This window comes from Colias eurytheme, chromosome 11 (genome assembly GCF_061535395.1).
Source record: "Colias eurytheme isolate Ceu_HAF_F1 chromosome 11, ilColEury1 Martin Lab GWU primary, whole genome shotgun sequence".
Classification (NCBI taxonomy): domain Eukaryota; kingdom Metazoa; phylum Arthropoda; class Insecta; order Lepidoptera; family Pieridae; genus Colias; species Colias eurytheme.
This window is the reverse complement of record NC_142990.1, coordinates 12,002,479-12,015,951: the sequence shown is the minus strand read 5'-3', so window position 1 is coordinate 12,015,951 and position 13,473 is coordinate 12,002,479. Positions and strand designations below refer to the sequence as shown.

The following is a 13,473-nucleotide window of genomic DNA, read 5'->3' as shown; positions in this document are numbered from 1 at the left end:
CCTTATTTTTTGACACCAAGAAGGGCCTATTATGATTATAATATTACGGACATATAACTACGTTAGGTTACTTACGTACGGTTTTAATTCATCACTTTTATTTAAATATTACTAATTCTGTGAAAAAGAGGATATTTTATGTTTGCACTAACAGAAAATCTAATGTTGTTCTAGTATTAAAAGTATAAAGAAACACTTTCTTAAATTAAACTTAATCGTAAAAGATAATGTTAAGGAAAAATTAAAAAATGATTTTATATTTAAAAAAAACATATATGTATAATTTAACTATAATATATTTAACAATTATAAACATATAAACATATAAAAGTATTCCTCATAAGAATAAAATAAAATACATCTTAATCTATACTAATATTATAAAGCTGAAGTTTTGTTTGTTTGTTTGAACGCGCTAATCTCAAAAACTACTGGTCCGATTTGAAAAATTCTTTCAGTGTTAGATAGCTCATTTATCGAGGAAGGCTATAGGCTATATATCACAGCTAGTAATTTATATACATACATCTATCTACCATACCTATATATATCTAATTACTGACCATTCAGACTAACTAACTACAATTTACTTTTATTAATATGCATCAAACCAGCTTCTTGATATAATTTATTCCAAAACTCCACATTTTCTTTATCCGCATACTTTGCAGAAGAATAGTTTTCGTCAATATTTAAGAATTCCTTCCCATTTGTTGTGTATGGATTCCATTTAATGTGAGGACTGTTCAATGTTGGATTCCTGAAATTGACAAGTTAAATTTAAAAAACTGCTAAATAAATGTTTGATTATTAGGTTATAGACAATAGAAGTATTGTAATTGGATATATCAGTTATAGTTAAGGTTTGAAGTGAAACTTCTTTACTTAGGAGTAAAATTTAAAGGTCGCTTCATGGCAATACCATGTCGTCATGGAGTATGGCGATGATTTTGGTATCTTTGAACCTAGCCAAAGAAGTTTCACTTCTGACACGCGCTTTTTTTTTATTTTTATTTTGAAACAAAAAAAATAATATGTGCTCACCCGCTTTTAGCAAAATCCGTCCATATCCTAGTAACTTGATCAACAATTTCCTTTAGTTTTTTATTCTCTTGATATATATCTCTATTAAAACTACAAGAAAAGAGATAAAACAATTCATCAGCATGCGACGCTCCTGTCATATTTAAACCCATTATGGATTTAAGTAAATTCAACTCGGTATCAAAATTAAACCGATACATATACACAGATTGCGAATTTTTTGCATAATTATGTGTAAAAATATGTATTGCGCTGACAAAATATACATCAGATAGCACGGAACATACTCTATCGGCTTCTTCGGCATTCAAATCTCCCCCATTACAGTAAAACTCCTTGATTCTTTTACCAAATTCATTCAGTTTATCGGCAGTAATGTTGTTACAAATACTCCTCGGTATATAGGACGATGGAATTTTATTCCTGTATTCTAATTTTGCGATCTCTATCGGTAGAGATATCATGCCTTCCTTATTATTATATCCAATCATGAGCGGTACATTATGAGCTTTTCCAGCGACTAATAAATCTTGAGGTTTTTCACAAAGAAAGGCGTTATCAAATTTTTCGACAACAGGCACAAAATGCATTGGTAATCCTCTATGCTCTTCTTCTTTTGTCATAGTTTTAAAAGTTTTTCGTATTAAATCCTTAGTCGGCACACTTTGTAAAAACTCCAAAGCCTCTATAGGATCTTTAGTATCTCTACCAAGTACTTTGCATAGTCTAAAAGCTCGATCTTGCGCGTCAATTGTTTGCGCCCAATCTACAGTGCAAGTTCCACTTTGAGCTATTACTTTATTAAATAATCCTTTTGACATTGGCGATAGTAAGTGGTATGTTACAGATGCAGCGCCTGCACTTTCCCCGAAAATCGTTATATTATTAGCATCACCACCAAATTGTTGTATATTATTCTTAACCCATTGCATAGCTAATACTTGGTCTTTCATTCCTGCGTTCCCTGGTACTTCAGGGATATCGAGACAGAGGAATCCAAATACCTCCAATCTATAGTTAATTGTGACTAACACAATATCATGCTGTACTAGAAATTCAGGACCAAGTAGAATATCATCACCGGAACCAAACATATAAGCACCACCATGTATGAAGACCATTACTGGTTTATTTGCGTTGGGGTTAATTGATTTTGTGTACACATTAAGGAATAAGCAGTCCTCGCTCCCTAAGTTCAATTGTCTGGTGTAAACATCGAATTGCGGACATACAGAACCATGTTCTGTTGCATCGCGGATATCTTTCCAAGGTTGTACAGGTAGGGGAGCCTGAAACAACATTAAGGATTTCATTTATTTATAATAAAACCAGATAAAACCTACATGCATTGTTAAATTTTATAAAGATTGTATTAAATAATAAATTTCAACAATAATTTGAATTTTGATTTGTACAAAAAAAAATTAATTATTTAACATATTGATGTATGTTCTAGGTACAAGGAAGAAGTAAATTATCAACTTACCTTAAACCTGAGTTTTCCAACAGGTGCCTGTCCATATGGGATACCTTTAAAGCTGTAATATTCAGAATTATCAAATAATTTAAGTATGTTTCCTCTCAATTGACCATCTTTTATTTGCACTATGGGATTTGTCTGAAAAATTATACATCAAAATTGTGAAAATATAATATTGTAGTGTTTATTTAACTTGCTCCTTATCTCAGGCCGCTTGGGTACTTTAATTAAATTAAGTTCATCTATGTACATCAGAATAAACATTATTAAAATATGTTCAGCCCTTTTTGAGTTAAAAGTTGTTTAGGTAGTTAACTAACAGAACTTTATTTTAAATCTTAATATATATCAATCTCGTGTCACAATGTTTGTCCTCAATGGACTCCTGAACCACTTAACCGATTATAATAAAATTCTCACACCATGTGCAGTTCGATCCAACTTGAGAGATAGGATAGTTTAAACATGTAGGTACCACGGGCGAAGCCGGGGCGGACCGCTAGTATTAAATATAAAAAAGGACAACTCACCATGGTTGATAAGAAATTCTTAAATTTAGTTCTGACTGATGGTAAATGTTTGAATACACTTAATACCATTACATTGATTATATAAGACACAGAATTACTCTAATAAATGGATAGAATAGTTTTTACTGATAATGTTTTTTCTTACATATTAGGAATAGTTATATCTCATATACATATTTAAAATAATATTCGGTCGGAAAACGTTTTTCAAAATAACTTAGAACTTAAACTTAATACTAACTATATGCTTTTATTTTAAATATAAATTTAATAACTACACATTAATTAGTGATAATAAGAGTCAAAATAAAATTAAATTGATAAAAAGTTATGCAAAATAAAAGTTTTGGATATCATTGACAAATGACAAGGATTTGTATTTAAAGGCTAACGTCATATAAGTCTGCGTTCATGTTGATAAACATTAAAACAAATAAATGCCTTATATTTTAAATTACAATTTGTATTTTTATATACTATTTATTTATGCTTCATTTCTTTATAGATATAAATTACAAATTACGAATTAGTGAAGAGTAGAGAGTTACATCTATATGGAATAAAATATTGTGCGGTTCTTCACCAACCTCCAAAAACAGTCAAAGCAAGGTCAAAGCGGAGGTTCGTCTTATAAGTACTTAGGTATTTCTTGCTGAAGTAGTAGATACTTTTACTTATATTAATTTGAAAAGTGTATACTCCGGTTGTGGACAAAATCTGATAATGGAATCTCAAGGAAATACGAGGAAAGCCATATTTTGTATTGGAAAAATTAACTGCCTAATAGGTATAATAAAACAGGTCAATTTTATCCACTTCCCAGGGTTTCGGATTGAGCCAAAAAATTTCATTCAACTTATGTTTTATTTTTTAAGAGATGACTTCCAAGAACATGCAATTTAAGATTATTACAATTTGTTGCAATAAAAACTTAAAAGGATAAATTAATAAATACATTTAAAACAACAATAAAACCGACTTCAAACCCATAAATAGGCATCCAATAGGCAACCAATAACGAAAAAAAAAATTTTAGGCGCTGCTATCCAGTAGTTATATTTTAATTTTGGAACCGATTCCAGCCGATTATCGTAGCCAGTTTAAAACACGATGCTAGGACTTTACTGCAATATTTTTATTGGGATGTCATTAATTATTATTTCCCAGCATTATTTATTTATTTATTTATTTATTTATTTATATTTTAGGAGAATCTACAGCTGTATCCTATACATATAGATAGTCACATAATATAATACTTACAATAAGCCATTTACAGATTCTCATGAATGGCAAATGAAATTCAACATCGAGAATTTAACATAAAATGTAAAAAACAATTTTCATTCACTAAGAAAACCTTTGCCTTTTCAATAGTTTAACAAAAAAAACTTAGAATCGAAGGATTGCCGGGTAAGTCAACTTTTTAAAAATAGAGACTAGAAAAAAATCATTAGTCAGTAGGTACCATCAGTACCTATCTAAATCTTATAAATTAGAATCTATGATATATAAAAAAGCTAGATACGTTACCCGCTCTCTATTTTGGCAAGAAAAAACTCAGGTAAGTGCCCGAGTTTCACTTAGTCACGCACCATTCAGCGTCGTGGCTGGACGTTCTTTTTATATTATTTTGTTATTACGAAGTACATGAGTGAGACAAGTATTATGTCTCGTGCGTGAGAGTGAAAGAGAGAACAACTGTATTGGTGATTGGAGTGAATTACGCTGTTTTTTAGTGCAATGATGTTGGCGTATGCCGCGTCTACTAGTATAATAGAGTCATTGATTAGAATGCTGCAGCCTGTAATACGAGCTTAATAAAAATAAGTCGGGTTTTCCTTCCTGACGCTATAACTCCAGAACGCACGAACCGATTTCCACGGTTTTGCATTCGTTGGAAAGGTCTCGGGCTCCGTGAGGTTTATAGCTAAGAAAACGTGTCTCTGGTGGCGAAACGGAGTTCGCCCGGTTTGCTAGTTATTTATAAGAAAGAAAACCTCTAGATCTTTTTATGAGTTCAGACTTCAAAGGAAATCCTAAAAACGTTCTTGCTTCTGAATAATAAATTAAGTAGTTACAAAACCAATAAATATGTAAGTTATTTTATGAAATAGAATTTTGCTATTTATGATTTATACTATATCTAAACGTCGATTACATCGAAAATTTTCAGCGTAAAAGCACAGTTCCAAAGGTTACGAGTGAAGTCGCGCCGCGCGCCGCGCGGAAAAAATTAAGACATTAAAATAAGTTTACTTACATTTTTTTACGGTTTAGCTTTAAATCTCTTTTCATTTAAATATTGAATGAAAATTATAATAAATATAATAAAATAATAGTTAATTCGAAGGATCAACGCCGCTGACCGTACCTCGTATAAACAAAAATTTTGAACCAATGAAAATCCAGGATTTGTTCTACCTGTTTCCTTATCTATCCACCCACTTCAAACATTCAATGTAAATATGGATTAGTTCGATTATCAATTTTATTGTGACTAGAAATTGTTTTTTTAGCGATCACAACGCGATATCTGCACGAAATTGAACATTTGTGCAAATAAATGCGAATATTATTTTTATTTTGTAATTGTTTGTTCTATTTTGTTTGCATATGGTTTTGCACGTGTGATTTTGATATTTTCGTGAATTTATTTTGTTTCGCGCGCAGGGTTTTTCGCGCGCACGCACGCTTTCTGTTCATACGCACTGCGCTTTATAAGTAACTACATGTTGTACTTAATCAGAGAGTAGGATGATTTGTCTGTTAGTATTATTTTAATAGTAAATCCACAAGTAATAATTATTGTAAAAATTGTGTCTTTTGGAAAATTTCCAAAATATGTGAAATGTTCTTTTTCACACTATAGAAGCGAGAGCTTTTAAATTGTAGCAAACAGCAAGGTGAGTAACAAGGTCAACTTATAGTAATTATTTCCCATGTTGTTATACGATTTTTAAAAACATAATTATTATTGAATAACATTTTGGACACGTAAAAGAATTTAATGTAGAAACATGCTCACGTTCACGATTAGCTTTCATTAATAGGCTTTTAGATTGTATCTCATCATAATATGATAGCAAATCACAGTTTTTCGAAGCATATAGGTACCCTCTACCGGCAGTATTAAACACAAAAATACGAATCCCTATCAATTAATTATTATTTGAGCCATTATTTACAAAGCAATTCAATATCGGAATAAATCAGACCTCAAACGATTAATAAAAATCAAAACGACTGATAATCTAATAGATATTGCAAAAATTAATAACGTACTATCACAAGCATGTGTTTCTGTTGATATTTTTCTCACGAAAGCGTAAAATGTACTTAATTGCTTCGATAAATAGTCCACTACTGTAGAGATTGCAGTGCAGTGGCAGTGTGCAATGAATGACATGTTATTGACATGTCATAGATAACGTCAGGTGCATTTTGTTTGAAGACAAGTTATTAAAACGGCTGCACATTTGTTGATAATATCGAAAATATTTGTAATAATGTGATGTGTAGTTGATTTCATGAAGAAAATTTGTTTCTGAATTTAAACCATCATTAAAAAGTCAGATTACAAGGAATTAAATAAAAAACTGTACTCAGTAATTAAAACTATTTTATTATCTTCATGATGAGCCCTCTATTTCGATAGTCAATAAATCAGTGTTCAAGAAACCTATAGTACCTTCGTAAAAATATACGCGCGAAAAACTTAACCCTTCTTCACAGACTGACTGTTATACTAATCGTAGATAAACAAACTTTTTTTTGAGGAAATAAGTTCAGAAAGTTTAATCTGTTACAAGAAAGAAAATAAGCATAATATTATAATCACTTTTCAATAAATTTTCACATTTTTATTCTAGTTTACATTGTTTGCCTAATTTAAACGTAGTTACGCTAATTCTATTACTTCTTAAACCAAATTTTTGAACAGATTTTACTAGCGTGCATCGTTCTTCAAATACTTTTTAGTTTTTATGTTCTTAACACCAGAATAATCCGTCTCCCTAAGAATAATATCAACGGAACACTAAGTCCCAACAATATACGGGTATTTTTCGTCCTAATCGATTCCAGCATTGCTTTTAACCCCTTTCACCGTTTAGTTTTCTATAGCCTTGCATCGTCATTATTTATACCCCTTTGCCCAAGCCCTTAACAACAAAACTTAACATTTTAAAACTACGAACCATAAAGGATGATGTATTGAACTTTTTGAAGTAAAACTTCTTTAGGCGCGACTAGGGAGTAACTCAGATTTTTTTTCTGACGGAAGTAACGCTGTGTAGTTTCCGCCATTTAAAAATAATAATTCTGATTGGTTGTAAGTATATGTCATATACTACACGCTTCTTGACTTATACGCCAGCTAGTGGCAAATATCATAATCAATTAGGATTATTTATTTTCAAATTTTCAAACGGATCAATTGTGAATAGCAAAGTGAATGAAAAATTCAACAGTTTTAAAAACATTATTTTAAATTGCAAAATTTTTTGAAAATCTCTAAATATACTTGTTTATTTATTACTTTTAAAATAAGTAAATTAAAAATAAAAATAAACATGTTGCGGATTATAATCAATCTATTTTAAATATTGCTGAAGACAAAGTAGTATCCATAGCAACAGATATGTATATAGGTTGTCATTCAGTTGAACAAGAAGCATATGTATAAATAAAATGTCAGTTATTGATACAGGAGGATCGCCTTATGAAATCATATTAGTTCTTAACAAATTTTACATTATTACAACCAATATTGATGTATCTGATGGCTTAGCCAACGGTTGTGTTGGAAAGTTAGTGTATATTGAACGTGATGACAGTGATAACATCATACGCTTATGGCTTGAGTTTCCTGGGAAGATAGGAGAGAAAATTAGGAAAAAAGCTGCCCATCATATTCAAACTCTAAACATTAGTAGAACAGCAGTCCCAATTTTACGAAGATCGTCATCTGTACCAATGAATAGAAATAAGACAATATTTGCAAAGAGAAATCACTTTCCATTAGTATCTGCTTGTGCGCTTACAATACATAAGTCTCAAGGTGGTACTTTTGATCAAATCGTTTATGAATACAATAAAAGTCACAGTCAGCAGTTGTTATATGTAGCATTATCACGAGTAACTGATATAAATGGATTGTTCATTGTCTCAAACACCGATGACAACAAATTTTATCATGGAAGAAAGCGTCCAGGGGGAATAGTTGATTTACAGTGTGAATTTGAAAGACTTTCAAATTCTCGCCTAATAACACAACAGGAAGAATTATATAACCTTGTAAATGAGAGTAACATTACACTATTTTCCTTCAACTGCCAAAGTTTACGTGCTCATGTTTCTGATCTGAATGATAAAGTATTAAAAAGGTCCACATTGCTGTTATTTTCCGAAACTTGGATGAAAAATGACGAACAAATTCTTATTGAAAATTTTTATTGCGTTACCCAATACAAACGACCCAACTCAACTGCTGGTGGAGTAGCTGTATATCATTCATCTACAGATACACTGAACAATGTAACACCAATTCAAAATATTTCACCAACTATATTATCACAAATTTCCGATGAGGTTTCACAAATTGGTGACATCGCCTTGGTTCGATGTGTTAATACGAATGACCAACCTGTGATTATCGTTGTTATTTATATTTCTACAAATACTAGCCTGACAAATATCATAAAATTTATTCATCAGCAATTACTTCACTTCACAATTGAAGGTTCTCGACTTTTAACCCTTAGCAGGTATCGTGGGTCAAATTTGACCCAGAAGCGAACATTTTCGGTTATAATTCTTTTAATATTTATGCAACGACTGTGCGCTTCTACGTATTCTCAGTGCTTCACTAGCTGCGGCGGGGGGTGGAAGTGCAGCGCTGGGACTATCTTAGGAGCGGAGGTAAGTAGCTGTCTGGGTCACTTTTGACCCACGACACCAAATAAGTAACTTTTTTCACTGGCTGTAATTACGTACTTTTTTTGTTTTAGTGTTTATTTGTACTACAATGGAGGCTTTTTGAACGATAGACAAATCGAGGAGTTGATATAGACGACTTAAGTGATGATTTGGAATCGGAAAATGAAAGGACACCAAATATAACCCAACTTTGTGACGACGAAATCATCGACGACGATCGAGACAGTCCCTAACCTGTTAGTTGCTCAGAAGACAGTATTTTGGAGTAAGTTCTGACGACAGTGAAAAAGAAAGAGGAGAATACGAGAATAAGAGAAAATACGAGAGATGAGAGCGAAGAAGATGAGGATGATGGTTGATGGTAGAAGTCATTTTGGTTTTGGTTGTCATTTTTTTTATTTTATGCTGATCTCAGAAGTAATATATTTTTTTGTTATTATAAAGATATGAGAAGTGCCATAAATATCTTTTAGTTAAATTTTTTCTTACATTTCTATTTTTTTTTATGTTTTAAGTTCACACTAACCAAAAAGTGCCAAAGAATAAGGTTAGTTACAAATGCGTGTAAAACATGATATTTTTTTATATATTCTAAAATTAAACAAAGTTAGTTTGGAAAAAAATATTTGTTTATTTCATAACTAACCATATTTTATACAAATTATAAAAAATCAATGTTCTACAACAGATTGTTTGGTATGGGTAAAATTTGACCCACGATACCGGTAGTGTTGCCAAAAAAGGCGATACCAGCTAAGGGTTAAATAGTAATTATCATGAATTACCGATGATTCTAACTGGAGATTTTAATGTTAATTTTCGCTCTCAGGAATCTCAGCCGTTAATTGATTTTTTAGAAGAAAAATTTGATTTATCTATGAATACTTCTCGACTTCATTCAACAACGCGTTTCGGTACAACAATAGATGCTGTATTTTCAAGAAAAGTAGCAAATTTAGAGAGTAAAATTTATGTTTCACATTATAGTTACCACAAACCTATAATTTCGTACGTAAGAAATTATGATGACATTCAATTACCTGTTTCGAATGAATAATATTAATATAACATTTAAATAATCTTTGTAAAGCACATGAATAATAAATATAATTAAATTATAATATAATATTTATTTATTTAAGTTAATATTTAATCATTTCAGTGATATATGTCGTCAACGCCAAAGAAGTTTTACTTCAATCGCGCGTAAAGGTTACACGCACACACTTTTTTTTTTTTTGACCTCGGGATTAAATGTGAGTTGGTATAAATGTTTTAATATTTAAAGGATTAGCGTCATGTTAGTTACAAGTATAGGTAAATATTTTTTTACATTACACATATTTGTTTGAATACATTATTATAATTTTAAATGCGATAATTCGTGGTTTAGTTTTATTGTTTTCTATATTTGATGTCATGTTCCTTAAAAACCGATCTTTAATAAATAATTCAGTACCTATTGATACATTAGTTTATTTATATTTCTTTACTTTATCAATCCATATAAGATTAATATTCTTCAGCATTATTTCTAAAAAAGAAAGTTAGCATTTTCAAATAAACTACTTTTAAACTTGCATAAGTAATACCCTTAGAGTGTAGCAAAGATGTTAACAAATCGGCAATTAGCACCTTAACATGTTTCTTACATCGTATATCTTTATAAGATAATCAAACATAAATTGAATTAATTCATTAAAACGAAACAAGCAAATAATGATCCGGTCTTCTAGCTCCTAAGTCCGCAAAATTATGCTCGGTGGCGAGTTGTTTGCGCCATGCTAGGGGCGCGCAGTAAAGGGTTACTAGTGATGTGATAGTATCGATATTTTTAATTTGAAAAATATCTTGCTATGAGTTGATCATTTTTAGTATCCAATGAAATATTTAATTTCAAATGTACTCTTACCGATGTAATATACATATTTAGTAAATTCACAAAAACAATCACAATTTTTTTTACTAGGTATAGTTTCCTAGCATTTTTGATTTTTTTTATAATTATTATTAACATACCTTATTCTAAATGCAAAAATCTATTGCCAACATTAATCAGCAGTAGCGATTGAACCTTCCTCCAAAATGCAGTACAATTTCAGAGCTCTCTTGCAACGGTTGAAAAGCGTGTGGGTATTATCGATATAATATTTGCACCCTTACATCACTATTATATCCAACCCTTCAACACGTATAGAAGCATTATAATGCATTCATGGCCTCTCAAGCGTGGTGACTGCAAAGTAACTAAACTGCCCTACCCTGTTCGCATTTTATTTATTATTTTAAACGGCACAGTTATAATTTTGAGATTTGTGCGAGGGTTACTGCGTCATTACCAAAATGAAACACCTGTTTTGTTAGTTTAGACTGTTCTTTAGTATAAAATGCGTTATAAAATAAGATTAATGAGATTATTTTCTTTTAATGTAAGCAAATTTAAATAATATTTCAACCGACTCCAAATTTTCAACGTCGTTGCAATATACAAAAGCGTCGCTAAACCTTAACTGCAACACAAAATTAAAAAGAGTTGAAAGTCACGCTCTAGAAAGCAGAAAATAGATCTAAAATATTTTTGACGTGACAACGTCTTATAATTCGATAGAGCCGGATGCACACACGAAAAAACATGACTCATGCGGCGTTACCTTGCTCTGAGGCGTTCCGTGCAAGCGAGGGCGCGGAACGAGCGACAAAGAAGCACAATCGGCCGTTGTCACGTTCAACTATCGTCAGTAAACCGACTTTACAGACAACCAATTTTTTGTTATCACAGTATTTTATTTAGTAAACACTAACATAAAATATAATACCTTACTCATCTTATCACTGATACAATCAAGCATATATCCGAAACACTAAAATTATAAGTAGAAAATTCCACTTTGGATAGAAGATTCCGATTATTTCACATGTAACCATTCTATGTCTCTTCTCCTATCTAAGTATTCAGTCTATATTATTTATATTTTCTGTTATTAAAGACATTAGTCTTTTAGCTACTCAGTCATATAACCTGACGTGACTAATTACCAATTGGCACGGCATTTTTAAACGTCCCTGCGTTTACACCCTTTACATTTATTGGCGTGACGCACTTTGTCAATATTTGCAAGAAATCGCCATTCATCCGTATCGGTAGCATTGGTATAAAACGGTACAATGTGTTTGTTAATCAATCAAGTGGAAACTCGAATGTGACGGGTTAAACTGGGAAGCAAGCTGTTCTTTATGTGGTGATTATTCATAACTATGCCTAGCCAAAATTTAAGCCTTACCTTCATCTAGAAAAGAAGGCATATCTTTTCAGAATTTTTATCATTGAGTATAAACTTCCTTCGTTTATATTCTCTTTTTCCATCAACAGAAATTGAATTACTTATCTGATAATTGATAAAATGATAACTTGAAGTCCGAATTATAGCTTGAGATGCTATCAATCCTACCTAATTAATAAAATAAGGACGTAAGTTGTAATTAAGCTTACTAAGTTATGAAATAACTTTTATAATACCGATGTTAGTTATATAGAATCATAGATTTTATTCGAAAATATATTTTTTTTTGTAACACACGATTTTTATATATAACTTTCCATAAAATCTTTTTACAACCCTTCCCTTGGAGCCATTACCTCCAAACGGCGTGTCTGATCAAATATTTATATAATTTATGGCCCGTCGATATCGACAAAGGATTGTCGATAAAAAACGACACTTTCACGCACTATTAACCCATTACACAAATTCGGGCGTTGCAAGGTGCTGTTATTGAATTAGTTACATCTGTTAGTCTGTTGGTTTGTTCTAGTTATTCATAGTAAAATTGAACTGAAGATTTAGGATTATCGAACATCGTACATACTCCATTGAAATGTTACATTTTTTAGGCCTAACCTTGCATTTTTTAGAGGACGCAATTTTATGTTTTTGATGTGTAGGGGGGGTCAGTGAGTAGCTAAAACCAAGTTTGTGGGGTTGCCACCCTTGTCCCACGGCCGCCATCTTGAAAATAGCGGTTGAAATGGTTTTTACGATATATCTCTTAAACTATTTATCTGATAAAAAAAATTGTTAGCATTATTTGTTGCAAATTATATTTTCTACAACTTTTGTCCAGTAACTTTTTGTCGTAGAACTATAAATAAAAAAGTTATAAGCGAAAACGTTCAGAAATTAGAGCTTTTTATATTTTTCAATAAAACTTTTTTTTATCATTTTACGAAGAAATGATATCAGACCATTTTTGTAGATTGTTTTTCGAGGAACAACTTTTATATACAACATTTTTTCATTACGTCAATAGCTAAGGTTTTACAGCGCTCTGAAGTGAGTACTATTTTTCAGTACTCTTAACTATACAGTAGATACCTATATCTACTATATTGATATTAAGTTCTCAAATCCCAATGCAGTTATTTTACTACTTACCGTTCAGAGCTTTGCTGCTGTAGTTGCTGCCTAAATAAGTTAATGT

The 13,473-nt window shown here is 31.2% G+C and overlaps 1 protein-coding gene across 1 annotated transcript; it reads right to left on the bottom strand.

Annotated features, from left to right (window-relative positions):
- Positions 1–301: 301 nt before the first annotated feature.
- Positions 302–3,376, bottom strand: LOC149904906 (carboxylic ester hydrolase-like). The gene is made up of 4 exons (XM_090107195.1): positions 3,055–3,376; positions 2,531–2,662; positions 1,045–2,333; positions 302–760 (listed from the first exon to the last, which is right to left on the bottom strand). The coding sequence occupies exons 1-4, from the start codon at positions 3,121–3,123 to the stop codon at positions 580–582; spliced, it is 1,671 nt and encodes a 556-aa protein (XP_089963321.1). The 5' UTR covers positions 3,124–3,376; the 3' UTR covers positions 302–579.
- Between the last annotated feature and the right edge of the window lie 10,097 nt (positions 3,377–13,473).

Coding starts and splice junctions, on each gene's coding strand:
- LOC149904906 (XM_090107195.1), bottom strand. CDS start 3,123: ATGGTATTAAGTGTATTCAAACATTTACCATCAGTCAGAACTAAATTT. Junction 2,334..2,530: donor TTGGAAAACTCAGGTTTAAG/GTAAGTTGATAA, acceptor ATGTTGTTTCAG/GCTCCCCTACCTGTACAACC. Junction 761..1,044: donor ACGGATTTTGCTAAAAGCGG/GTGAGCACATAT, acceptor TGTCAATTTCAG/GAATCCAACATTGAACAGTC.